Source organism: Pan troglodytes, chromosome 8 (assembly GCF_028858775.2).
Source record: "Pan troglodytes isolate AG18354 chromosome 8, NHGRI_mPanTro3-v2.0_pri, whole genome shotgun sequence".
NCBI lineage: Eukaryota > Metazoa > Chordata > Mammalia > Primates > Hominidae > Pan > Pan troglodytes.
The window spans coordinates 135,840,509-135,866,966 of NC_072406.2; the positions used below are offsets into that span (position 1 = coordinate 135,840,509).

General features: G+C 45.6%; 1 protein-coding gene across 5 annotated transcripts in view; it reads right to left on the reverse strand.

Annotated features, from left to right (window-relative positions):
- Nucleotides 1-26,458, reverse strand: part of CPXM2 (carboxypeptidase X, M14 family member 2) — a 232,864-nt gene that overhangs the window by 39,570 nt on the left and 166,836 nt on the right. For 4 of the 5 annotated variants that reach the window (XM_054659951.2, XM_016919556.3, XM_508093.7 and 1 more), the window contains 6 exons: nucleotides 20,196-20,319; nucleotides 17,806-18,002; nucleotides 16,282-16,461; nucleotides 11,187-11,484; nucleotides 6,528-6,667; nucleotides 3,980-4,079 (listed from right to left, as the gene is read on the reverse strand). In XM_054659951.2, coding sequence (XP_054515926.1) covers nucleotides 3,980-4,079; nucleotides 6,528-6,667; nucleotides 11,187-11,484; nucleotides 16,282-16,461; nucleotides 17,806-18,002; nucleotides 20,196-20,319 — 1,039 coding nt within the window. Of the gene's footprint in view, nucleotides 1-1,616; nucleotides 1,985-3,979; nucleotides 4,080-6,527; nucleotides 6,668-11,186; nucleotides 11,485-16,281; nucleotides 16,462-17,805; nucleotides 18,003-20,195; nucleotides 20,320-26,458 lie in introns of those variants that run through there. The other variant, XM_054659952.2, reaches the window with a different exon arrangement.

Below are 26,458 nucleotides of genomic sequence, written 5' to 3' on the forward strand. Positions count from 1 at the left end.
TTTTGCTCACCGCAGTATTTCTAGTTTGGTGCACAGTAGAAGCTCAATAAGAAAGGTCAAAAGAATGAATACAACGATCAGGACTGTGTGTGGGTTCACACAGTCAGAATGAGGGGTGTTGGGCATGTCATCTCAAAGCTTCTACTGCAGAGACATGGATCTGCCTGATGCCCTCATTGGCCTGGCAGGGCACGCTGTCCTCAGTTCTTGGTTGTTTTCCCCATGTCTTCCTTGAGGCTCTCATTTTCTCTGCTTCTGTCTCTAGCCACTGGAAAAGTCTGGAATCATTCACATTATGAAAAGCAGGAGATGCAGTGTTGGGCTGCTGTCCCCATGAGTGCTCAGGTCTGTGTTCAGGGTGAACCTTCTAGGGAGCTGCAGTGGAAGTCAACACATAATGGGCATCCTGGGCATTCATGCGTGCCAAGCCTGTCCTGCAGACTCTGGCCAAGTGATGGATGAAAGAAGTATGCAGACACAGGTATTTTGCCTGAGCGTGTGGCTAGGGAGCTGCACGGCTTAGTGCCACTGACGAGAGTGCAGCACCCATAAGCCAGAGACGTTTGTATTTATTTAGTACAGATTTAATGACAAAGGCTTGGAGCAAACACAATTTGTGGGTAATTAACATTGTCGACCCCCCGAGTAGAGAGCAGTCCTGTGTGCAAATGATCAAAGGTTGGTTTCTGGAGACATAAGTAAACAAATTCATCTAGATAAATTCCTTTACATTCCCTTGTTATCTACCCTTTGCCCTTCCGAAGCTTTTGCAAAACCTCCTGACCTTCTAAGAAGGTTTGCGTCTTTCCTTATAATTTCTCCCGCCACCCTGACACATCTCCTATACGTGGGCAGAAGGGGCAACTCAGGCCCAAAGAATGTCCACACACGAGCAGGTCAGTTCAGCACCCACCAAGCAAAGGACAGGCATGCGGAACGGTATGCATCTAACTCAAAGCATTCCTACCAGCTTCCCTCCCTGTGGAATTCCATTTAATACCCCTGTTTATTTTATGCAAAATCCATCCCGAAATAAAACTTGTCAGATCACATAAACCTCAGACAGAAATCAAGGCAAATTCAGAGCTTTTCTTGAGAACTGAAAGATTCTGAAACAGAATAAAGAGCCGTGTGTAAAGTATGGAGTTTATCTGTCATGAGAATACACTGGGAAATTATTTATAGAGGGGAAAATCAAGGGAGGGAGATGCATTTCCCATTAGCTCATCAAAACTGTCTCCTTGATTGCAGGGGCTTGAAACTCAGCGCCCATTAGGCAAAGTATTCTATCTTGGCTTATGAGGCCCCAGGGTCTTTTTATCTCCCACTCAGTTCAAAACTCCCACATGTTCTCACATTGCATACAAAGCACTAAATAGTCAAGGAATGTTCTAGGCTCTTTTAGAATTGTCATTTCAAAGGAGCTTCATTTGTAATGTTTAAAATACAAATCCTATGCAGAACCACATCACACAGCCTTTCATGCATAATGATCGCCAACACTCTGCGTGGTCTCTGGCACATTCCAGCTATGCAATCTACATTTGCTGAATTAATTAAGGAATAGTGAATAAATATATGAAAAAAATGAACACCTGTGAGGGGCTACTACGTACAAAATTCCATGGTATTCAGTGTGAAGCCTCATGGTTCATGGCTATAAGATCAGTGACAAACGGTAGGAATGTTCAGAAAATATTATTGAGCAAAGAAATCAGTAACTAGATGGGAAAAATGCAATTTATGGCATTACACAGCAATCTACTATTTTGTGGCATTTTAGACACATTTCCCCCATTTACATATTTGGTCTTTTATGCCAGGCCCACTGCTAGGGAGCCTGGCAATGAAGGATACATGGGCCAGGTCTGAACCCTCGCCTCATCCTAATGTCCCAAAGTCTGCTTCCTGGCAGGTGGAATGGGATCTTTTGTTGGCACGACGGGATCATGGGAACAGTTTGCAGAGAAGGAGCCTCTCCTCCCTGTTCAAGAAAAATGGCATGGAAATAAAGGAAGGAGCACCAGATTTGAAGTCTCCAGTGCTTGGCTCCAATCATAGCTCTGCCACTCACTGGGTAATCCTGGAACATCATGGACTGTTCATCCGCCCATTCACCAACAAGTATTTATCGAGCATCCACTGCTCAGAAGTGGCCAGGCAGGGTGCTCGTAATACATTGAGGAACAAACCAACAAAACAGTCAAGGGCTCCTGACCTCGTGGGGGCGAAGAGACAGAAACAAATCATGAGCAGAGTACACATGAGCCTATTACGTGGTGTGTTAGAAGGGAGACATGCCGCGGGGAAGGGACAAAGTTGGGGCAGGTAAGAGGGACCAACAGCGCAGCGGGGAGGTGTGCCATGCTCATAGGGGTCAGGGTTGGTTGCACTGAGACGGTGACGTCTGAGCAAAGACCTGAAAGGGAGGAGGCAGGAACCCAGAGACCCCCCAGGGAAGAAGGTTGAGGTGGACAGAGGCGCCGCAGTGATGACCCCCCGTGTAGTGTCAGTCCACGGGGAGCAGTGGGAAGTCAGATCATGGGACAGTCAGCCCTGTTTGCCTAGGACGGGTGGGGAGTGGGACACAGCATTTTCAGTTTTAAGTGGGGAATCCCAGGTCATGACAGCCCTGTGGCACAAAAGAAAAACCTGGACTTGTCAAGCACCTTTATTTTCATATCACTTTCTAACCAGCAAAGAACAGGGCAGAGTCCTCTGGGACCCTGAGGGGCACCTGCAGGGCATCTTCCAGCCCACCTGGGGGTCAGAAACCTGAAGCCAAACCCCACTTACCCCTTAACCATCAGTGGGTCACTGCCCTCCTTGAGCTTCTGTTTTTCACTTGAATAAGTGGGAAAGAATGGCCTGTCTCCCTCAAAGGGATAAAGTGAAAACAACTGAGAGAAAGCATGTATGAGCGTTCTTTGAGAACAGATCGTGTGGGGAACAGCTCCTTGTTCCTGCTGTTGCTGAGTGATCCAGGGGCAGCCTTCTGCTGTCCTGACGTGGTATGGCCACTTCATATTTGGTTTATAAAACCCTGGGTCTTACAATTTCTTTTCTTCCACAGCAAAGAGAGTTGGAATAAGATGTCAGCACTGCCTTTTAGAGATCATCCTCTGACCCTCAGATTATCCAAGTTCCTAGAATTTGGTACCCTCCATTCAAAAGGGAATCACGCGTGCTAACCCTGACTAGTTAACACCATCAGACACTCATCCCTTCCAGTGAGTGGGAGCTGAGTCTCCCTGAGGCATTTCATCTAATGACAGCATCAAGAAAATACAATTTATGTGAGGAATGATGGAGTTAAATGACAGAGCTAATACAAGAAAGCTATTAAGAGAGTGGCATATAGGAGATGCCCACGTTTATTGTTACTGTTATTCTTAGCCTATCCTTCACATTACAGACACCTGAGTCTTCCTAAGACATCACGCTCAGTGATTTCCTGTGCTTTAATGGAAAAATTGCATCCTCTCTGGCCAGTCCCAACCCACCCCTCCAGCTGTCCTCTTGCTGCTGGTCCCTTCAAACTCTCCACTCCTCCACAAGTCACCCAGTCTACAGCTTCTCCCTCTCCGGAGCAGCCTGGCTCCCTCGCTCCCTGGCCCCTCTGCACTCATGGACACAGGCCACATTCCACCTGGTCTGAGAGCTAAGCTGCCTGCAGATGCAACAACTCCATGGAGACAGAGCTGCTTCCTCAACTCCTTAGAAACTTCCACTGCACCTGGAGGCCAGCTGGCTGCTGCACGACCATCCTGTGAAAGGGACAGTGAGCAACCAGGAAGCACAGGCTGAAAACCTCCCTTTCAAGGGTCTCTTGAAAAGTGGGAAATTTAGAGGAAGGAGACTGTAATTTGGCTCTGAGTAAGACGTTTCTGGCAGTCATTTCATGATTGTAACCCAAGTAAAACGCCTAAAAAAATGGGTATTTCTTACCAAGAGACAGTCTGCACACATTTACAGTTACCTGTTCGGATGTCATGGTTAATGCCTTCTACTGAGATAATGGCGTTTGGGATTCCTTTTCCATGTGAATCTCTCACCAAGCCTTTAATGCCACGATGAACCTGCTCAGCGAACATGAGACACAGGGTGAGGTCACCGACCAGCTCTGGACACAACCGGCACAATGGAGAGGGCTGTCAACCCACCATTGGCCGGTTCCCACCAAGAACTCACACAGCACCACGTCTTGCTCAGAAGGCTTGGAACCGAAAAGCAGGTTCATTGCTCACTGCATTGTCGGGTTCAGTTAACAAGGGCGAGGTCTTAGTGTAAGAAAAGTGAACTTATTTCTGAAGCTAGCATTAGGGAAGCATCCTGCTTTAAAATGTGACACTTCTCCTTTGGAGCAAAAAGCTGATACTTTTATAAGGGGAGGGGGCTAGTGAGCAAGGGCAGGGGTCCCCCTGCTAGCCTGGTGTCTTATCTACCAGATAGTTGAGCTGGCACCTTCCTGGGCAGAAATAAGTTGTAGAAGTGGCCAATGGGCATGCTTTCGGCATGCCCTCTGAGGCCAGCCCCTGGAGGTGGGTGGTCTGCCTTGGAGCACAGATGAGCTTGCCCTGCAGGGAATGTCTGCTGAGGGGGAAGTGACAGGTTATTTTGCATTTCAAAAAGGGCTAAGTGGGAAGCAGGGGAAAGGAGAAAGGAGGAAAGAAGAGAAAAAAAAAATTAAATTATCTCTTAGAAAAATAGGAGTCCTCCGGTTATAGGATTGCCTGGCTCTGTGTGGATTTGGAATGTAAACTTCTGCATTTCTTTTGGGTTCTTGCACCAGAAAGTCTTCCATTAGAATGTCCAGAGGCTTAAAAAATATTAGGATCTGAGATGGTTCACAGAAACACTTTTACTAAAAACTGAAATTTAATTTTTATAGGCACATTTATTTTGACTTTGTGGGACTTGCTGACTTAAAAGTCAGAGGGAAAAGAAACAATTCAAAGAAACCTTCCTATAGATGACAACTCCACGCATAGACCCTTCCAATGACTTGTGTCATGCGATGCACTCAAACCTTATGCCTCAGTTTCCCCACCTGTAGAATGATGTGCCAATCCAAGGTGACATTCCATCATTACCAATGACTTTACGCATATTTCGAGGACTGGGCATTTTATCCATAGGAGGCCCTTTGGCTATGGCATCATCACTTAAGACTGATCAGGTTGTTACAGTCAAGTCCTTCTCTTTACAGGGATGCAAAAGAAAAAGAGCCTTCTCTTACAAAATTCCAGGGTGGGAACAGGAATTCCTTGAGTGAGAGGTTCCCCAAAGAAGGAAAAATAGACTCACACCCTTCTGTGCCAGAGCAGCTCACCGGGGGCTGGGTCTCCCAAGACCATCATGGGACAGAGTCAGATGCTAAATCCTGGTGCCAACCTCTGCCCCCTGTGCAGAAGTGCAGCCAAAAGTGCCAGCCAAAGCCATGGGCTGAATGTGCCTTCTGACTCCTGAGCACAACCCATGGAAGGGGAACCTTGTGTCCAGCCTCAGAGTCTTACTTCCTAATGGATGGAGGTTAAGGTGGAGTCAGAATTAACACTTAGAAAAAGCAGGGGCCCTGAGGCTTGACACTTGTTTCTGTTTAATCCATTACTTTCCAGGTAGTCTGTTCCTTAGTGGGGCCCGGATATTGTTTGGTTAGTTGCAGAACTAGAACTGGTGAATTCACTAATGCTGCAAGACGGATGTGTCCTTGACAGCCTACGGCAGGGAGGTGTCCAAGGTTCTCAGCGGAGGCAGCAGCAGCCCCTCCCCAGCTGGGCAGCAGAGCCCAGCGGTACTTGTTAAAGCTGCTCCCAGGTCATTCACCTCTGCCACCTGCAACAGTGACTCTGAAGGCCTGGGAGGGTGTTAGGGATTCAGTTGTGTCCCCACCCCACCCCGACCCCCATATTCATATGTTGAAGCCCTAACCCCAGTATCTCAGAATGTGACTATGTACAGATGGAGCCTTTGAAGAGGTAATTAAGGGAAAAGGAGGCTGTTAAGGTGGCGTCCTCCTAAGAAGAGGAAATTTGGACTCATACACAGAGGTGCATGCACAGAGGGATAACCACCGCATGAAGAGGTGGCAAGATGGCAGCCGAGGAGACAAGCCTCCGAGGACACCGACCCTGTGGGTGGCTTGGTTTCAGACTTCCGGCCTCCAGAGCTGCAAGTCTGCCTTGTAAGCCACCTGGTGTTTTGTGATGGCAGCCAGCGTAGACTGAGACAAGGGGCCTGGGCACATTGGCTCAAACACATAGCACCTGTTCCCTGCGGAGCAGCATCAGAGAGCTCAGGAACCAGTCCCAATTGCTCCAGGCCAGTGGAGACAATGACATTGGTTTAGAGCTCTCTTCCCTGGGGCCTGCTCAAGTGTCAACGCACAGTGGCTCCTCGCAGCACTGTGCTGGCCCAGGATGACGGCCAAGGTCTGAAGCTCTAATTCCATCCCATACTTTCAGCCACCTCGACAGCCTCATCCCCCAGCTAGACCCCCTCATCCTAGCCACACACCCGCAATATACCTGCTCCATGAACACGATCAGAGATTCCCGGTTATTCTCCCACTCCTCGGGCAGCTGGCTCTCATGTGGGTATTTATCACAGCCCACGTAGATGGACAGTTCGAAGCAGTTTGTATGAAGGTAGCTGAAATCGTTCAGACCTGCCAAGCCAACCGGACAACACTTTAACTGAACAATACTCAAAATGGCACTGGGGAATGGGGCACAGCGGGCAGCAAGGATGTTTAAGAACATTCGGAAGGCCTTGTTTAAACAGGGAGATATGAAGTATCTACTATAGACAAAAATTTGCATTAGAGCAAATGTGTGTGAGTTAGAAAGAGTTTGGAGAGAAGATGCAGCCGGAATGGTTTGTGGTGAGGACAGACACATGGAAGTGTGTCTTTGACAAAAGAAGAACTGAAATAAGTGCTATTTAGATAAAATACTTTATTAAAGTAAAAAAGTTTAATGCTCCTTTTTGGAGTAAAGCTATCATTCATGAACACTATAGGTTTTAAGTGTTTGATTAAGTTTATCTCTACAGTTATGCTGTCTCAGCTATAGCTCTATGACAGTCTTCTATTTTGATTCCAAAAACTGCGATCCTTAACCACTGTTTGCCAAGTGCCTCCTATAAGCCAGGATCTGTCCTAAGCACTCTGCAGCCGTTAGGTTACTTAATTTTCACCCCAAACCCAGCAGAGGTAGGCAACACAGCACAATTTTACAAATAGGAAAATTGAGGTTGAGAAGGGGAAGAATAGTACCCAGGACCTTGTATGTGTCTGGAAAGGGCCAGAGTCAGGGTTTGGGCCCAGGTCTGCATAACCTTGCCCACAGCTCCTAATAGAGCATCGCTGCTTGGGGACTAGTAGGCAAACCCACTCTCCCAGTATGCCTGAAAGCAGACAAGCCTTCTGCCTCCTGGCATGACAACAGCAGGACAGGAAGCCCCAGCCTAATGTGTAGTCGGTGTCTGGACTCATTTCCTAGGGCCGCTGTTATAATACAAATTACCACCAAATGGTTGACTTAAAGCAACAGAAATTTATTCTCTCAAAGTCTCAGAGGCCAGAAGTCTGAAATCAAGGTGTCTGTGGTCCCTCCAAAACCTCTAGAAGGGGGGGCCTCCTCTAGGGGAGGAGCCTTCCTTGACTCTTGCAGCTTCTGGGGGCTCCCTGGCATTCTTTGTCTTGAGGCCACATCACTCAGCTCTCTGCCTCTGTCTTCATACGGGCTTCTCTTCTTCTGTCTTGCTTCTGTCCCTTACAAGGACACTTCCCACTGATCTTAAGGCCCATCCAGGTAACACAGGGTGACCCCATCTGGAGACCTTGAATATAATGATACCTGCCAAAACTCGTTTTCCAAATAAGCTAACATTCCCAGGTGTGGGGTTTTAGAAAGCAGACATTATCTTCTGGGGAGGCCACCAACCCGCCCACTATACTATTCAACATTTGTGAAATAAATCAATGAGTGTTTGATGGTATGAAGTACCAGTGGCTTCCTTCCCAGCATTTCTGTTTTTGAACAGGATGATGATTAGCAAGCTGTACTCTGCATGACTTACCCAGTAGAAGGCCCCTCTGACCACCCTCCCTGGGCTCTAGGGTCAGGGTCACAGAAAGCAGGAGTGTTCTGTGCCTTGGACAACTTTCCTTCATTCTCACTTGGTGCACCAGAAGGAACCCTCTCCTGCGATGCTCAGTATCAAAACCATGGCTTTGGGGTGTCAAGAGCAACTCTATCAATCTGCTGCCTGGTCACTGAAGGCAGAGGCAAAATGGCATTAAGTATACAGCCACTCTCTACCCAATTCCAGATTCGAACCATTCACACGTCATCAGCAACAGGCCTCTGATCAAGCCTGTGATGAAACACAGCGTGTTTGTAGTGAGAGCAGTGGAATAAAAAGGGTGGGACAGAGCCAAGTCAATGGAAAATCCCTCACATGGGCCCCGGTCTCATTGAAGGAGATTGGTCAAAATTCCTTCGGTCAAACCTGCAGTATGGAATTACAGACAGTGCAAGAAGGCCAGGGGGCAACAAACCACCAGGGAGCACAGGTTTCGGCTTTCCGGGAGAGCTGAACACCTGTCTACAGAGAAAATGATTGTCACTTCCACCCTTTTAGTCCTCATTAGCACTGAAATAAATGCGATATTTAAACATTCTGGAGTGAGCCTGCCATTTTGCAATATGCGTCTTCAGAGCACAGGAAGCTTTAGAAGAACTGGCAAAATGAGAAACCAGAGGGAGGTGGAGAAGCTTGGGCCATGCTGCCTTGCTGCTGCCTGCCAGCCTTCCAGAGTGTATCGCCTTGCTGAGAATACGTGGCCAGAGAAGGGCTTCAAAAGCAAAATGCGACTTCCTGTCTGAAGTGTGTGAACAAGGGGCCATGACGTGCCCCAGACAGTTCTTCACAAGCCTTCAGCCCTAGCTGGGGTGGTGAGACATTCCTTTGTGTTCTCTCCCTGACTGGCATCCTTCTCTTGTCACCAGCTTCAGCAGGGAAGGCACAGCCGCATTCCTTACAGCTCTGTGCATCTGATGCTACCACGACACCTGCCTTCACCGTGGAGGAGAAGGTGCAGGGTTGCAGGAACAGAGAGGGTCACAGGAGTATGGAGTGAAAGCACACACACTCCAAACAATGTGCATTTCAAAATGTATTGACCCTTGCTCTCAACTGGGCCACTCCCCATTAACTAGTGCCTGGCAGGGCACAGCTAATGAGTGAGAAAAAAAATGGAACAAAAAGGTGGAGAGGAGAGGGAGGGGGAGGAAAGGAAATTACAAGTCACATTTCATTAATCTACAAAGCAATGAATCTGCAGACTTCATCACACTGTCAGGAAGATGAATGATGAAAAAGGCTCAAGCTACCGCATGGCTCTGCCGTGAAGTCCCAGAAATAATGGAAAATATAATGGATAGAAAAAAAATCAAACGCTACCTATGTGATTGTGCGGCAGCCAACTTCGCAAAATGTTATGAGTGACCAACCCTGGGGAATCCAGGTGTGCCCGTGCCCAATTTAGTCACAGCAGCCATAAAAAATAAACAGGTATTTTACTTAAAGCTTTTTGTAGGTGGGTTTTTAGGGCTAAAAACTTGAAAAGCAAGAATGTTTTTTGCCATTAGGAATTCTTCTTGATAGATAGAGATTTGCATTTTTTTTTAATTTCATACAAGGTAAAACCATGATGGATTTAGATAAAATGCCTCCGCTTGGTCTGTAAAAGGCAAAAACGTCAAGCTTTCTGTACATGTTTTAAAATGGCCAGGGAAACAAGTATTTCTACTTTGTTTTTCTTTTCCCAAGGGTGGGAACATACTTGAAAAGTAGGTGAAGGCTGAGTTTCTAACAAAGTCAAATAATATTGATGCTTATCAGTACAGTGAAACCGACAATAAGGATGTGCTCATTTGAGGTTTCACAGCAGCCGTGTTACTGCAGAGGGGAGTCCGCAGGGGATGGGAACTTATCACGACTGTTTCTGTGAGCCACACGTCAAGCACATCCACATCTTCCACCTGCGTAATCCTCACAGCTTCCTAGAGGGAGCTGGTACTACCACCACCATCCTCCTCCTCCTCTTCATCATCATGCCCGTTTTTACAAATGAAAAAGTGCAAGGGTTCAGAGAGGTTAAGTAACTGGCCCTGCATCACACAGCAGGGCCAGTGATAGAGTGGGATTTGAACCCCCAGTCTGACATGAAAATATTTTGCAAATTCATCACTGTCTTGACCAACCCTCACAAAGGGAAGGAAACAAGCAAGAAGCATTATGCCTGGGGTCCTGCAGTCAATGCAGAGGGACTTCGGAAATGGGACATCCTCATCCCCCCTGGCTTAGGGAACAGCCCTGAGACAGGAAACAAAGTGCTTGTCCTGACATGTGGACCGCGGGGCCCTCTGGCTGCTGTAAGGGAATTTCTGAAGTCTCTCCTGGGAGCCTCTACAGTCCTGAGTGGATGCCAGGAGCAATACTTTGAATTCCCCATGCAGCACACAGTCGGCGTTGACTGCAGGCTGTGGGTATGAGTGTGACGGGCCATCCCGCTGGCCGCTGGAGGACAGCAGGTATGAATGGAACCGTCCTCACCACAGGTTCAGTCTGCAGCTCAGAGTCCCTTCACAGCTGAGCTTGGGATGGATGCCTGGCCCCCTCTGTGGGTTTACACACAGGACATCACCCAAGAACAGAATAGCTCTTACAGCTAAGATAAGAAAAACCTGGGCTCCAGCGCCAGCACCAGCATGCTCTCCACCCCTTCACTGGGTTGGGGTTTCTTTTTGTTGTTGTCCAATATTGCCATTAACTCCAATTTTACCCATCTCTAACCCTATCAAATCTGAATAGCTTGGAGGCTAAGCACAGGCCACGGAGTCAGAGACCCCAGCCCTGTGCCTTTCTTGCTGGAGCAGATCCCTTTGGGTCTCCAGCCCCAGTTACCTCCTTTGAGCACTGGAAAGTGAGACTGGGGCAAGGATGGAAGGAGAGCCTGAGTGTTGTGCTTAGGAAAGTGCTGGCAGGTCCTAAGTGCTCCACCGTGGCAGCCACCACTTAGTGACAACAGGACAGTAGTGACACCAGGAGGGCCAGGAGGAGACCCCTGCAGCGTCCTCCTGCGCCCGCAGCCCACTCTCCCCCAGAGGGAGGCTTACTTCCAGCGACGGTGTGCCAGGAGGCCCCATTGACAGTGCCCTCCTCCTTCTGGAAGTCCTCCGTGTGGCACACCCTCCTCCGGGCGTCCGTCATGAGGCGGTGTGTGGAGGCATAGGAGTAGGCCAGCCAGCGGAACACGTGGTCGTCGGGGGTGGGGGTGTGTTCCTGCGTCTTCCAGGGGGACCGCACCAGGTCGTAGGGGTACGCCACCACCAGCTCGCCGCCCTGCAGGTTGCCGCCCAGCACAAAAGGGATTTTTTCCATCCAGGCTATGACTGCTCTGGTCTCGGCAGCCACCTGTGAACATCCCAAATGGACGAGTAAAATGAGCAGGAAGTCATTTTATCTCCCCAGCTGTCAAACAGGAACATAGTCGAAAAAGCAGTGCTTTTGTGGAATAATCTTAGTAAAGTTCAGAATTTCAAAATCAATTCTGGGAAAATGTGAAGGAGACTTAGAAAGACTCATAAACCAATCAAAATGAACGGGCTTTGTTTGGATCTTGATTTAAACAACCTTGGGGAGGGGGGAATAACAGGGGAAATGTGAGCACTGACCAGATACTTGACAATATTAAGGAATATTTTATTTTGATATAATAACGGTAATGCCTTATGTTTGTAAAAGAGTGCCTTTATTTTTTAGAGATACCTACTGAAATCTTTACAAAGGAAATGCTATGATGCCTGGGTTTAGCTTCAGTAATCTGGGGTAGGAGGAGAAAGAGAGGGAATATGTGGATGAAACAGGAACTGGTCAAGTGTCAGAGCTGAGATGGGTCCATGGCGATCCTGGGCAGCTTCCTCCCTAATTCTGCATGTTTGACATCATTTAACAATGAAATTCAAGAAAAAAAGAAAACGATGTTAAAAGCTAAAATTTGAAAGTTCGATATGGTCAAACATTGATCAGTGAAACAAGTATTTATCATAAATTGCTAATCCCTGTGAAGATAATCTCAGTAAGATCAAATCGACAATGACAAAGAAGATATTGGAAATCATTTCACCATGCAGTATAGAAAACTGAGTAAGGGATGAAATGGACTTGGGATTCATTAAGTGTTGCTGTTTTTGTTTAAACACATCGGGGGCCCTGGATTGGACCAATGAGAGAGCTTAATTCATTGCACAGCATCACTGTTGGTCTGTGCTTGGTCCCCCTCTGGTTTTATTTATTTATTTATTTCAGACGGAGTCTTGCTCTGTGGCCAGGCTGGAGTGCAGTGGCGCGATCTTGGCTCACTGCAACCTCCGCCTCCCGGGTTCAGGCGATTCCCCTACCTCAGCCTCCTGACTAGCTGGGACTCCAGGTGCACACCACCACGCCTGGCTAATATTTTGTATTGCAGTAGAGATGGGTTTTCACCATGTTGGCCAGGATGGTCTCGATCTCCTGACCTCGTGATTTGCCCGCCTCAGCCTCCCAAAGTGCTGGGATTCCCTTCTGTTATTTATTTCAATATGGAAAACACCTGTGAACCCACCATCCAACCACAGACCTCACTAACAATTTCTGTTGTGTGTGCCTACACCATCCTACCTATCCACCCTCCTGCCTCCCACTCGGAGGCACCCACTGTATCCTAAGTGATGTGATTCTCATTCTGTCTCTTTTGTTTTATCCCATATGTGTATACCTCAAAATATATCGTTTGGTTTTACTTGCTTTTGATCTAAAAAAAAAAGGTGGGGGCAGAGGGGCGCAACTATACTGCTGGTTGCCTTCTGCAATTTCTTTTTTCCTCCCACTTAGTTTTGTGGTTCCCAGATTCATCCTATTGTTGAATAAAGCTATTTCCAGGCTTTTTTCACTTCAATATGGCGATCTCATTTAATGTGTTAATACCTATTCTTAGATGACGGGCACTGGTAATTTTCAATCTTTTGCTATAACGAACAGTGTTGCTTTGAACTTTCTTTTACTGTCTTCTGGTACATATGTGTTGGAATTTATCTTGCACATATCACCAGAAGTGAAATTGCAGAGGCATAGGATATAGAAATATTCTACTTTACAAGATAATCAAGTTACTTTCCAAAATCATTATGCCAGTGTATACTCACCCGCAATGTATAAGAAATCTACTGTCCCGTATTCCCTCCCACACTGGGGGCTTTTTACTTTTGCCAAACAATGGACATATAATGTTCTCTCATCTGCGTTTCCTTAGTACTAGTGAGGTAGAACATCTTGTCATGTTTATTAACTCTGTTTCCTCCTCTCTTACCTTTTGTCCATTTTTCTACTGTATTGTTCATATTTTTATTATTTGTTATTCTTCAGCTTTTAAATTTTCAACTTTCTCAGTTATATAATTTATAAATAACTCCTCCCAATTTGTAGGTTGTCACAGTTTTTCAAATCTTTTGATGAACAGGCTTTCTTATCTCCATGTAGTCGAATTTACTAATCTTTTATGATTAATGCCATTTGTATCTTACCTAAAATAGCCTTCCTTACACTAAAAGCTATATTCAGAATTTGGTGAGATAGTATTGTGAATAATTGTTAAATTTTGTCAAACACACCTTTCTATAGACAAATCACTTCATATTATTTCTTTGTTTCCTATCATTTCATTGATTTTTGCCCTTGCTTTTTATCTATTTTATGTATTTTAATTTTTTTTTTGAGACAGGGTCTCACTCTGTTGCCCAGGGTGGAGTGCAGTGGCACAATCTCAGCTCACTGCAACCTCCACCTCCCAGGTTAAAGCGATCCTCCTACCTCAGCCTCCCAAGTAGTTGGGACCACAGTTGTGCACCACCACGCCTGGCTAATTTTTGTATTTTTAGTAGAGACAGGATTTCACCATGTTGGCCATGCTAGTCTTGAACTCCTGATCTCAAGTGATCTGCCTGTCTAAGCCTCCCAATGCCCTTGTTTTTAAATTAATCTCCCTTTCTTTGGGTTTCTTCTGTTATTAATTAATTTATTTATTTGCTAACTTCTTAAGTTAGTTAACTTTCAGCCTTCTTTTGCAATGTAATAACTTAAAGTTATAAATTTCCCTAAAGCACTATTCTTTGCTGTAATCCACAAATTTTCATATGCAATATTTTCGTTATTATTCAGTTCTAATTATTTTTTAGTCGCCAGTATTTTTTTCTTTGACTTATTCTTTAGAAGTTTTTTATTTTCTAAATACATGATGAGGTTTTCATTAATCTTATTACAACCTTCCAGTTTAATTGTATGGTGGTGAGACAAGGTCTGTCTGACACCTATTCTCTGAAATTTGTTGGGCTTTCCCTTATAAGCCCAGTTTATCATCAATTTTTTAAAATGCTACAGGATTATTGAGAAGAATATTCTCTAATCATTGGTTATAGAATTCTTATACGTACCTTATGTCAAACCTGTTAGCCTTGTTATTCAAATCTTTATCTTTGCTGATTTCTTATCTATCTAATCTATCCACAATTGAGAAAAGTTTTGGTGATGATAGAATTGTGTAATTCTCCTTGTAGTTCTAGACAACAAGCTCAAATAACTAAATTCTAGTCTAAAAGCAAAGACTGAACATCCAGAGACTCTGTACAGTTGTGCTAAAAGGATTACTTAGTTCTTACAGCCTAGTGGCTAAGAAAGCTGGCAACCAAATTCCAATTTTGGTCTAAGTGTTCCCAAAGTATAACACAGCTTGAATTCTCAACTTTGCCAGGTGTCATTAGGATGTTAGGTGGAAAAACAAACAAATGAACAAAAAACAACTAAAACAGGTTCTGTGGGAAACATGAGAGCAGATTTAGAAGATGGAAGACTCAGGGGCCTCCCTAGTCTCCTGCCCGCATCAGCACCCTTGGGCATCCTAACTGAACCAAGTGGCATTGCCGCCGTCTGTCTTCATCACCCTACTGCTCACTTCTGGAGGGCCTGGATGACCCTGTACTGTGAGTTACTAAAGGAGCCCACCCTGCTGCTCCTCCTCCAGCACGTGGCACCCACATGTGCTGTGCTGGGGGCTGGAATGCCAAGGGAGAGCAGCTGTCCTCTCTCCAGCTCCCTTGAATCCCCAGTAGAAGTCCGATCTTTTGTTGTTGTTGTTTGTTTGTTTTGAGCTTGCAATATGCTTGTCTAAAATATAGCATTTCCCAGCCTTCCTTGCAGTGGTTGATACCACGTGCAACTGAATTCTGGCAGGTGAGAGTTAAGCAGAAGTATTATGTAGAACCGCTTATAGGAAATTGAATTATCTGAGAGAAAACTTTTTCTTTTCCCCAAGCCCTTTCTCTCCTGTTCCTTCAGAGACATGACAGCTGGAGCACCAGCTGCCACCCTGGATTATGACCTTGAAGATGAGTGTCACATGCTGACATGGCAGAGACAGAGAGAGAGAGATGAATCCTGGGTTCCTGATGATTACCAGGTTTCTACTTGGCACGCCCTTGGCTGGCTTCCAGGGTACTTTTATGTGAAGAAAGAAAGAAACTTTTACCTTGTTAAGGCACTATTTTGATTTTTCTGTTGCTGCAGTTGAACCTAACACTAACTTATATATCAACAAAGGTAGAACTCTTGAAGGGTGTTTAAGATCAAAGAATCAGAGTAAGGAGCTCAACTATGATTACCAGGAAAGACAATAAGAGGTATGGGAGAATTATTTCTTCTACAACATACTCTTTGTAAAACAAGACCTAAGAAATCTGGGGAAATATTTCTCATCTAATTTCATTTTTCTTTCCAAAGAAACACCACATGTAGTAAACCCAAGGGAATGTACTAAAATAAAAAATAAGATATATTAAGCAATCAGTGAGGGCTAAGGATAATTTCTTAGTAATATAACCGACAGTGAGAAAGATAATAAAGGTAGTAACAAACATGTGCAATTCAGGGGAGATTGTTTTGGTTTTGAAGCTCCATGTGCTTGTTAAGAAATACAATTAGATGATTTCTCCTCTATGAAGAATCTCCCCATATATCCACCTAAAAGGTAGTTATTATCTAGCATACTTCTCTGCTTTTGGAGAAAACATGAAAGAAAAAAACAGTTTTGTCTCTTTCTTAAATGTGCTATCCTCTGCAAATACCAATGGAGGTTAAGCCTTGCCTTTGGCTGCTTTACAGATGACGGGTATTTTGACTCACCGTGGCATTTTCCGACAGAAACCACTCAGGGATTGCAATATAGTGATTGGGAACTTTCCTGGGGACATTCTGTCGATCCTCTGCCTCCCAGAGCAGCGTGTTTAAATCAGGAAAGTTGTTGTTGATGTCAATTCCATCGTGGGTCCAGCGTCCCAGGGACCAGCCTCCCAGCTCCGAGCCCTGGAGACAAGTGAGAGTGTGAAGAATGCACAGGCTGCAGGACAACGCGGACCCTCTACCATACAAGATGCATCTGTCTCCACTTCCCCTTGGGGAATGTCTCTAAGCCTCTAGATGCCCTTTGACCCAAAGATGGCATCTAAAGGAGAATATTGAAAAACTTCCTATTAATATTTGGTGGGTGATAGATAGTTCAGCCAAATTACTCCAAAGAGGGAATGCAGAGAACCACCCCTGCCACATGGAAGTGCTTAAAAAGCATTAGGTTCCTTTTCCACCCCTACCTTCCTCTCTTCTATACTGGCCAGGTGAACCTCTGAGTAGCAATGAACTCATCAATGGCCACCACAGTAATGCATTCTCCCTGCCTGCCCATGATTCTGGCTCACTATTTAGCAATGCAAATTCCTAACTGACTATATCTGCACCAATAAATGTGACCACATTTCTATACTGTAAAGCTTGCATTTGATAGGTACCCTTGTTTTAATATAATTTTCCATTGTATTCCCAGGTATTGAGATATATCACTGTCAATACACAACACAACATAATACTAACTATATGTTCTCTTTATACATAATTCTGTACATATGCATATTCTATGCACACCTATAACCTATATACATTCTATATCATAATTGGAACACAAAATATAAAGAACATATCAGAATAATAAAACAACTATCCTCAGAAGACTGATGAGAAGATTAAAGGTAATAATCAAGGCTAACACATGCCATGATTAAGTGCTTAGCCAACATAAAGTGTTACTATTGGATTCCATTATCATTGTGTATATAGCAATATTGCTGCTCATCTTCACGTCCTCCAGTTGGTCGGCATGTCCACCTCTCAAGGCCACCATCATTCTCAATGCCTGCTTTGCACCTTTCATAAACCTTGTAGGCTTCCCTGCCTCAGCAGAGACACTCAAAAATAAAACTCGTGTGGCCAGGCACGGTGGCTTACACCTGTAATCCCAGCACTTTGGGAGGCCAAGGCTGGTGGATTACCTTAGGTCACGAGTTTGAGACCAGCCTGGCCAACCTCCTCTCTACTAAAAATACAAAAATTAGCTGGGCATGGTGGCTGGCGGCCGTAATCCCAGCTACTTAGGAGGCTGAGGCAAATCGCCTGAATCCAGGAGGCAGAGGTTGCAGTGAGCGGAGATCACGCCACTGTACTCCAGCCTGGGCAACAGAGGGAGACTCCGACTCAAAAAATAAATAAATAAATAAAGCTCGGAAAGTGGAATTTTGCATAACCCTAGGGCCAGACATACTCTGGAGCTGGGGCCTCGCTGCCCATGTCCTATTGGGTGAGATGGGCCAGGGCCATTACCCCTTCGTAGGCCTTCTCGTAGCCATCGGGGTTGAGGGAGGGGAGGACGTGAATCCGCGTCTCCTCCACCAGGTGGACGATGCGCGCATTCCGGGCCAAGTACTCCTGACACACGAACTGCACCAGCAGCAGCAGCAGCTCCCGGCCCAGCACCTCATTGCCGTGGGCCCCCGCGATGTAGTGGAACTCGGGCTCACCTTTACTCAAAGACAGAGAGAAGCACAGGTTCATGTTGAAACACTTAGGGCCAAACGGTGCTTGTCACATTGTGTTGGGGGGAAAGTCTTGAATAATATAAGCTTACCGTTTTTGACCTATTTGTTCTTTCAAACAAACCTCTAAAATGACATCAGGACAACTGTCTTATTCCCAGACAGTCAGGTATGTAAGAAAATGTGTAGAAAAATCTGACATGACACCTGTCACAGGGGAATAATGTCCATTTTTACGTACCAAGAACAGATCAAATAACATAGTGCTTAGGGCTTAACATTCACAAGTTGAGCACAAGCCGTAGCAATCAGTGCCTCTCTTTTGGGAGGCAATTATTTTTCTTAAAATAACTTCCTATTAAGTTTAACAAAGACAAATGAATATAAGCAGAGAATAGTCCATCAGGGCAAATCAGCAGTGACACAGTGTAAAGTGGGCTTTCTTTAGGTATTTTCTCTTTCAAAGCTCAGCTTTTAAAATCTCAGGGTGCTATGGTTTAATGTATGTGTCCCCCCAGAATTCATATCCTGGAAGTTAAGATCAAATGTATTAAGAGGAGGGGCCAGCCGGGCGCAGCGGCTCACACCTATAATGCCAGCACTTTGGGAGATGGCTCCAGTGCAGGAGTTCAAGACCAGCCTGGGCAACATGGCAAAACCCTAACTCTAAAAAATAAAAAATAAAAAAAATTAGCAGGGCATGGTGATGCACACCTGTAATCCCAGCTGCTCAGGAGGCTGAGGTGGGAGGATTGCTTGAGCCCAAAAGGTGGAGGTTGTAATGAGCCAAGATTGTGCCACTGTACTCCAGCCTGGGAGACGGAATGAGACCCTGTCTCAAAAAGAGAAAAAAAATAAAAGAGGTGGTGCCTTCAAGAGGTGATGAAAAGATAACTCCTCTTATAAAAGGGCTCCAGAGAACTAGCCAGGCACTTTTGACCTTCTGCTCCTGCCATGTAAGACAAGAAGGGGTCTTAAGAGGAACAGCCCTCACCAGGCACTGAATCTGCCCGTGCCTTGACCTTGGACTTCCCAGCTTCCTGAACTGTGAGCAATAAAGTTCTGTTGTTTAGAAATTTCCCAACCTCTGATATTTTGTTACAGCAGTCAGAAAGGACAAGGGCCTGGTATTTATCAGTGCTGGGCTCGAGCTGACAACACATCTCCTTCCCTCATTGGCAAAGCTACTGCTTTTGAGGAAATGTGATTTTACCAGCAGATAAAGTTTTTACCATTTAAAATAAACTCCTGCTGGGTGTGGTGCCTCACTCCTGTAATCCCAGCACTTTGGGAGGCCAAGGCAGGTGGATCACCTGAGGTTGGGGGTTCAAGACCAGCCTGACCAACATGAAGAAACGCTGTCTCTACTAAAAATACAAAAATTAGCTGGGTATGGTGGTACATGCCTGTAATCCCAGCTACTCAGGAGGCTGAGGCAGGAGAATTGCTTGAACCCAGAAGGCAGAGGTTTCCATGAGCCGAGATTGTGCCATTGCACTCCAGCCTGGGCAACAAGAGCAAAACTCCATCTCAAAAAAAAACCAAACAAACAAACAAAAAAAAACAAACAAACCAAAAAAACCACTTCCAGAGAGGAACTCCTGAGACCCTGATGAATGTTAAAGTAAATCAGCCAAATCTTTGCACCTAAATATCAGCAGATTTCTAAACAGCTCCCAGATTTACCAAAAAGAAAAACAGAGAAGCCCATCTGACCTATACAGGTGCAGGCTGGGGAGTGACTGAATGGGAAATGTCTGAAAACAGGAAATATCTAAAAATATAATTGAATTTTTTTAAGAATGGGGAGAAGCTCCTCTAATATGAGCCATTAATGATCAGGGAATCCTGAAGGAGGAGGAAATTCTGTCCTGCCCACCTCAGCCACTTTCTTCTTTGGCTATTGTGATTGGTCTCAGAGGTGGACCTCAGAGAATGAAATATGCTCCATTTGGAGAAAAGATGGGTATTTCCAGTGTAAATAATTCTACAGTCCATATCATAAGATGAGTGGTTCACAGAGCCAACATGGGCAAAATCTGTCTACGTGAGACAGCAGTGGTGTGGACAGCTGGATGCCCTGTGGCATGAATCTTCTCATAGGGTGAACAGTCTCCTAACTGTTTACATGAGTACCAAAGATGAAGGGGCCAAGCATCCCAGAGGGGCCCTTCTCACCGACTTCATGCTCCCCAGGGTGATCTGAGATCTCCACAGCATACAGTTTCAGGCCCTGGTGGCTTTTTCCAATGTTGTAAATTCTGGTGATATTGGGACACATTTCATTCACAACTTTCATCAACTGAAAAACAAGGTGAATCAAAAACTCTAAGCACTGATGACGATGCACTAAAAGGACAGAGCTCCCAAGAAGACGGACACCTCTTGCTTTCCTCCACAGCCTCCCAAGCGCCCCCACATTCTGCACACCCCAGCTGCTATCGCCTCTGCCCAGAACACTCTCCTTATATCCCTCTGCCCTGGAAAGTGCCTACTTTCCTTCCAGCACCCGCTCTGTCATCGCCCCCCTAGGAGGAAACTCCTGGCCATTGCCCCCACCCGGTCCTGTACTTTCCACACCCCTTGGTTGTGGCTATCACTTCCTGTTATCCTCCAAATGTTATGTCTCTCAAAATCCATAGGCTGAAACCTAATCCCCAATGCATGAATTGCTAGGCCCTCTAGGAGGTGATTAGTGTCCTTACGAAAGAGGCCCAAAGGAGCTTGTTTGCCCATCTGCCATGGGAGGATGCAGCACGATGATGGCCCTGTGAACCAGAGAGTGAGCCCTCACCAGACCCTAGATCTGCCAGTAACTTGATCTTGGACATTCCCACCTCTAGAACTCTGAATAGATTTCTGTTATTTATAAGCTACTCAGGTTACAATATTTTAGCATGAATGGACTGAGATACTTGCTGATAGGGTTTGGCTGTGTTCCCACCCAAAACTCATCTTGAATTATAGTTCCCATAATCCCCACATGTCATGAAAGGGATCGGGTGGGAGGTAATTGAATCATGGGGGTGGTTTCCCTCATGCTGTTCTTCTGATAGTGAGTTCTCACAACATCTGATGGTTTTATTAAGGGGCTTCCCCCTTCACTCAGCACTCATTCTGTCTCCTGATGCCCTGTGAAGAGGTGCCTTCCGCCATTATTGTAAGTTTCCTGAGGCCTTATCAGCCATGCAGAATTCTGAGTCAATTAAAACTCTTTTCTTTATAAATTACCCAGTCTCATGTATTTCTTCATAGCAGCATGAGAATGAAGGAATACACCTTCCTTAGTTGTGACTATCACCTCTCTGGTTGTGGCTATCACATACTTGGTTGTGATTATCAACTCCCTGGTTATGGTGACATCTTCCCTGGTTGTGGCTATCACCTCCCTGGTTGTGGTTATTACCTCTTTGGTTGTGATCATCACCTCCTTCGTTGTGGTTATCACTTCCCTGGTTGTGGTTATCACCTCCCTGGTTGTGGTTATCACCTCCATTGCTATAGCTATTGCTACCCTGGTTGTGGTTCTCACCTTCACTGTTGTGGTTCTCACCTCCCTGGTTGTAGTCACCACCTCCCTGGTCATGGTTATCACTCCCCCGGTTGCAGTTATCACCTCCCTGGGTGTGGTTATCACCTCTCTGGTTGTGATCATCACCTGCCTTGTTCTGGTTATCACTCCCCTGGGTGTAGTTATCACCTCCCTGGGTGTAGTTGTCACCTCCCTAGTCATGGTTATCACTCCCCTGGTTGCAGTTATCACTCCCCTGGGTGTAGTTACCACCTCCCTGGTTGTGGTCATCACCTCCCTGGTCATGGTTATCACCTCCCTTACTGTGGTCATTACCTCCTCCATTGTGGTCATCACTCCCCTGGTCATGGTTATCACTTCCCTTACTGTGATCATCACCTCCCTCTTTGTGGTCATCACTCCCCTGGTCATGGTTATCACTTTCCTGATTGTGGTTAACACCTCTCTGGTTGTGGTTCTTATCACTCTTATTGTGTCACCACCTCCCTCATTGTGGTTATCAGCTCTCTGGTTGTGGTTATCACCTCCCTGGTTGTGGTTATCACCTCCCTGGTTGTGGTTATCACCTCTCTGGTTGTGGTCATCCCTCCTTCATTGTGGTTATCACTCCCCTGGGTGTGGTCCTCATTCCCCTGGTTGTGGTTCTCACCTCCCTGGTTGTGGTTCTTACCTCTCTTGTTTGTGGTCACCACCTCCCGTGTTGTGGTTCTCACCTCTCTGATTGTGAGCATCACCTCCCTCTTTGTGGTCATCATTCCCCTGGTTGTGGTTATCACTTCCCTGATTGTGGTTATCACCTCTCTGGTTGTGGTTCTTATCGCTGTTATTGTGGTCACCCCCTCCCTCATTGTGGTTATCAGCTCCCTGGTTGTGGTTATTGCCTCCCTGGTTGTGGTTTTTATCTCTCTCATTGTGGTCATCAGGTCCCTCGTCGTGGTTATCACCTCCCTGGTTGTGGTCATCATCACCTCCCTCATTGTGGTTACCACTTCCCTGGTTGTGGTTATCACCTCCCTCATTGTGGTTATCACTTCCCTGGTTGTGGTTATCACCTCCCTGGTTGTGGTCATCACCTCCCTCATTGTGGTTATCACTTCCCTGGTCATGGTTATCACCTCCCTGGTTGTGGTCATCACCTCCCTCATTGTGGTCATCATTCCCCTGGTTGTGGTTATCACTTCCTTTGTTGTGGATCTCACTTCCCTGGTTGTGGTTCTCACCTCCCTCCGTGGTGGTGATTACTTTTCTCACTGTGATTTCCTGCTTCTTTATTGCCCACTCACTACACTGCAGATCATTGAGGAGACAGACTCAGCCTTTTATCTTTTATGCCTGACCAAATACATGTATCTTAATATCAACTTTTTCTCATAATTTAATGAGCATCTACATTGTTGGGTTGAGCAAATACACACTGCTCCTTCCCTCCTGGAGCTTGCAGCACACAGCCAATAAGAGGCATGCAATGACCCAGTTCATTGCCACTAAGTCAGGAGAGCATTGGGTCACCATGACAACAGGAATCATGGGGTTAAATGGTAGGAAAAGCAGGCTTCAGCAAGGAAGTGAAATAAATGCATGCTGTTTTCTGAATTTTGCCTTTTTAGTCAGCTCAACACACTGATAGCTGAGGTCTGGGAAAATGAGACCAGGGGCCAAAGGAGGTACCAAGGGCTCTGCAAGTCACAGGAGAAAAGGCTACCCTAAAGGTCAAAGGCCAGAGACACCCTGTCCCTAGAGGCTGCCTTGCCTCACGTCACTGAACGAGTATCTGTGAGTTCACTGCAAGTAGCTGTGATTTGCTAGGCTAAATTTGTTTATCAATACCCAAGTGAAAGAAGATCTGATTCAAAGGGCATCTCTTTTTTGAGCCAGGCACCAGACCATGCAGTAAGGGCCAGAGAGTTCCAGGGACAATTTCATGACCGTGTGTTAAAGACCAGGAAGGACGCCCAGGTGCTGCAGAAACACACAGGAAGGCCATCCTGGTCAGGGTGGCCGGTGGGCAGGTGCCCGTTAGGGAGGCCCGTGGCCTTCTGAAAGCTGAGCTGGAACTGAATTGATGCAGAACAGTGGAAGGGCATGGCCCACAGCGGGGTGGCGTGGAACTGAGTGCGTTCTAGCAAGCTGCCAAAAAATCGGATCAACCGAATTATCCATAAAATGTCCTTGTAAAGTGTAGATAAACAAATCTGTTGCAAATTTTATGGTGGGTTGAAATCTATTAGAACTGGAAAATTGGTATTATGTAAAATTTATGATACGTTGGAGTTATATGGCTGTGTGCTTCATATGCCTTTCATAACACAACATTCTGTAATGACTGGGAAGAGTGGTTTAATGAGCATCAAGGAGCGTTTCTAAAGGAGTGGGAAGATTTACTATAGCCTGGCTTTTATGACATGCCTATGAGAGGTGACAGGTGCAGCCTTGACTGGGAATTCAGGGCCTAACTCTCTTACTGCTCCAGGGGTTAAAACAGGCTTCCCTTTATGATAACTCACTTTATGTCACAATATTTAGGTGAGAGAAAGCTGGCTACAAGGACTCTTATTCCCAAGAATGCTACAACAGAAACCTATCATAAACGGAGAAGCAACATGCAAAGGACATGTAGCTTCTACAGCCATCACCATGAAGACAGACACTGCCAGGACAGCAGGGGGCCACATATGAATAGCACCATGTTTTAATAAAAGACACAGTAATAACGTCACCAATTGTGTTAAAAAGAACAGGAACAATACGTTCCATTTCTCTACTAAGTCTCATCATCATGACTGGCAGGTAAAGTAGAGAAGGCAGAGGAGATTTTTCCCATTCCACAGACTTGGAGACTAAGGCCCACAAAGCCATCGAATAATTTACCCTGTGTCACCCAGCTGGGAGCAGGAGAAGCCAGGACTTTGGCCTTTCAGGGCTCTTCCCTTACCCCTATCTGACCATGAAGGTGTAGTAGAGAAATGAGAACCAGTGCATCTCTGCTGCTTGTTTTATTTGCTGCACACTGTGACCATTCTGATGGCCACAGCATACTTGCCATCTCCTTTGAGACCCCATATACTCGTCCCTGCTGATGCAGTCATTCTCAGCCAACAGCATCGACCTTAGCACATCCTAACTGGCAGGCAATTCACTGTCTTACATTGGGATCAGTAACTATCTCTACGGACATAAAGCCTGGTGGCTCATCATGAACTAGGCAATGAATGCAAGCATTCAGCCCAGGCTGGCTTCCTTCACTGTTACCCTAACCCCTTCCAATTAGCTGTGGGAGAAATGTGCTGTCAGTACTAGAGATCACGACCTTGACACTGGAAGAAGAAAAACATCACCTTCCCTTGAGATGCACACTTAGCCATGGCATGGGAAGATGGTTGGGCCACGAGTCATCAGAATGACCTCCTTATGTTCTACCCACTGTCACTGTACTTTCATATCAGCCACACTTTCCCACCGATGGCAAAGTATTGGTTAACAAAGTGCATGCCACTGTGCCATGGTGTCATAAGCATCTTTCCCACATGAGACCATGGGCCTTTGAAGAATCTTCTTCTCAGTGAAGTTTCTTTACAATTCTCTCTGCACGGTGGCCCTCTGCAATGCCAGGAAGCATCTCTCCAGTGGCTACCAGCACCATCAAAGACACGGGTGGTGGCCACTCTGCTCTTCTGAGCAAGGCAACCATGAACATCCCCAGGAATGAAGTTTCCCATTTAAACACAATTAATTCTTGTAAAGGAATACATTTCTTCTTGAAAGGGGTCAAAGATTTTTTTTGGAGTTTGCGTCTTTGTGGTAAATGTTTGAGTCTTGATGACTTCAGTCAGAGTAAGGAATAGAATTTTCACCATGGCCTCAGAACATGCATTCAAAAGGGATGACATCACCCCAAGGGACTGAAAACTGTGGCTAAAAAAGTCTTAGGTATTACAATGCTTTGTGGTCCCCCAAAGCTCAACCCTATCTGGCAAAATCCTATTTCTTAATATTTAATATAATGGAGGGAGAGTGAGTAAGAAAAGAAAAGAAGTCTGAAAAGTCTCCCTAGGTGGGTAGTAATGAAAAAGAATGTTGAGAAACACCATCTTAGAAAGTACCAGGGTTTGCAAGACTCTTGGTCTCTTCAAGACTCTGTTTTCCCAACTCTGAGATGGAAATAAACTTTGCATCCTAGTGTCTACTGAATCCCAGGCTCTGCTGCTTCACTCTCTACTGAAGGATATAGAATCAAGAGCCTCAATTTCTGGCAAAATATCAGAAGGAAATTTTTCATAAAGATGGTAAAATGTTATGCGCAGTGACACTTGTTGTGGCATGTTTCATACTTTGTCAGTATTCATTAAAAGTTATGAATTGGGAGATAATCCAAATGCTCCAGAGCAGGAAAGAAGCTGAGAAAAGTATGATGCATCCACTCACCAGAACATTCTGCAACCTCACAATCACAATTATGAAGACAGCATGGAAAATGGCTAATGATCCAATATTCGCTGAGAAACACAGGGCCAAGATGTAACTATCCTCTCATCAAAACCGTAGGAATTCTGTGAATACAGAAGTTCAAACACCGGATGGAAATGGGGAGAAAATGAAAACTGCCTTTTTTTTAGAGTAGTGGGTTTGTGGAGGATTTGTCTTTAGGCTTTTGGTTTGCATTTGATGCTGACACAATATTGTTTATCCAGTGAATGCAAGTTTTTGTTTTGTTTTGTTTGTTTGTCTTTTAAAGAGGAGAGTGGAGAAGAGGAAAGTTCTCTTCTGCCATCGTTCCTCATTTGTCTGAGAAACAGGCACCGCACCTGGCCCAATGGAAAGGAAATTCCAGAAGAAGGGAAGAGGGAAGGAACGGAGTTGGGTGTGTCTGGATCTAAAGGCTTGCTGCTCCGCCCTGGCTTCCTGTCCCCAC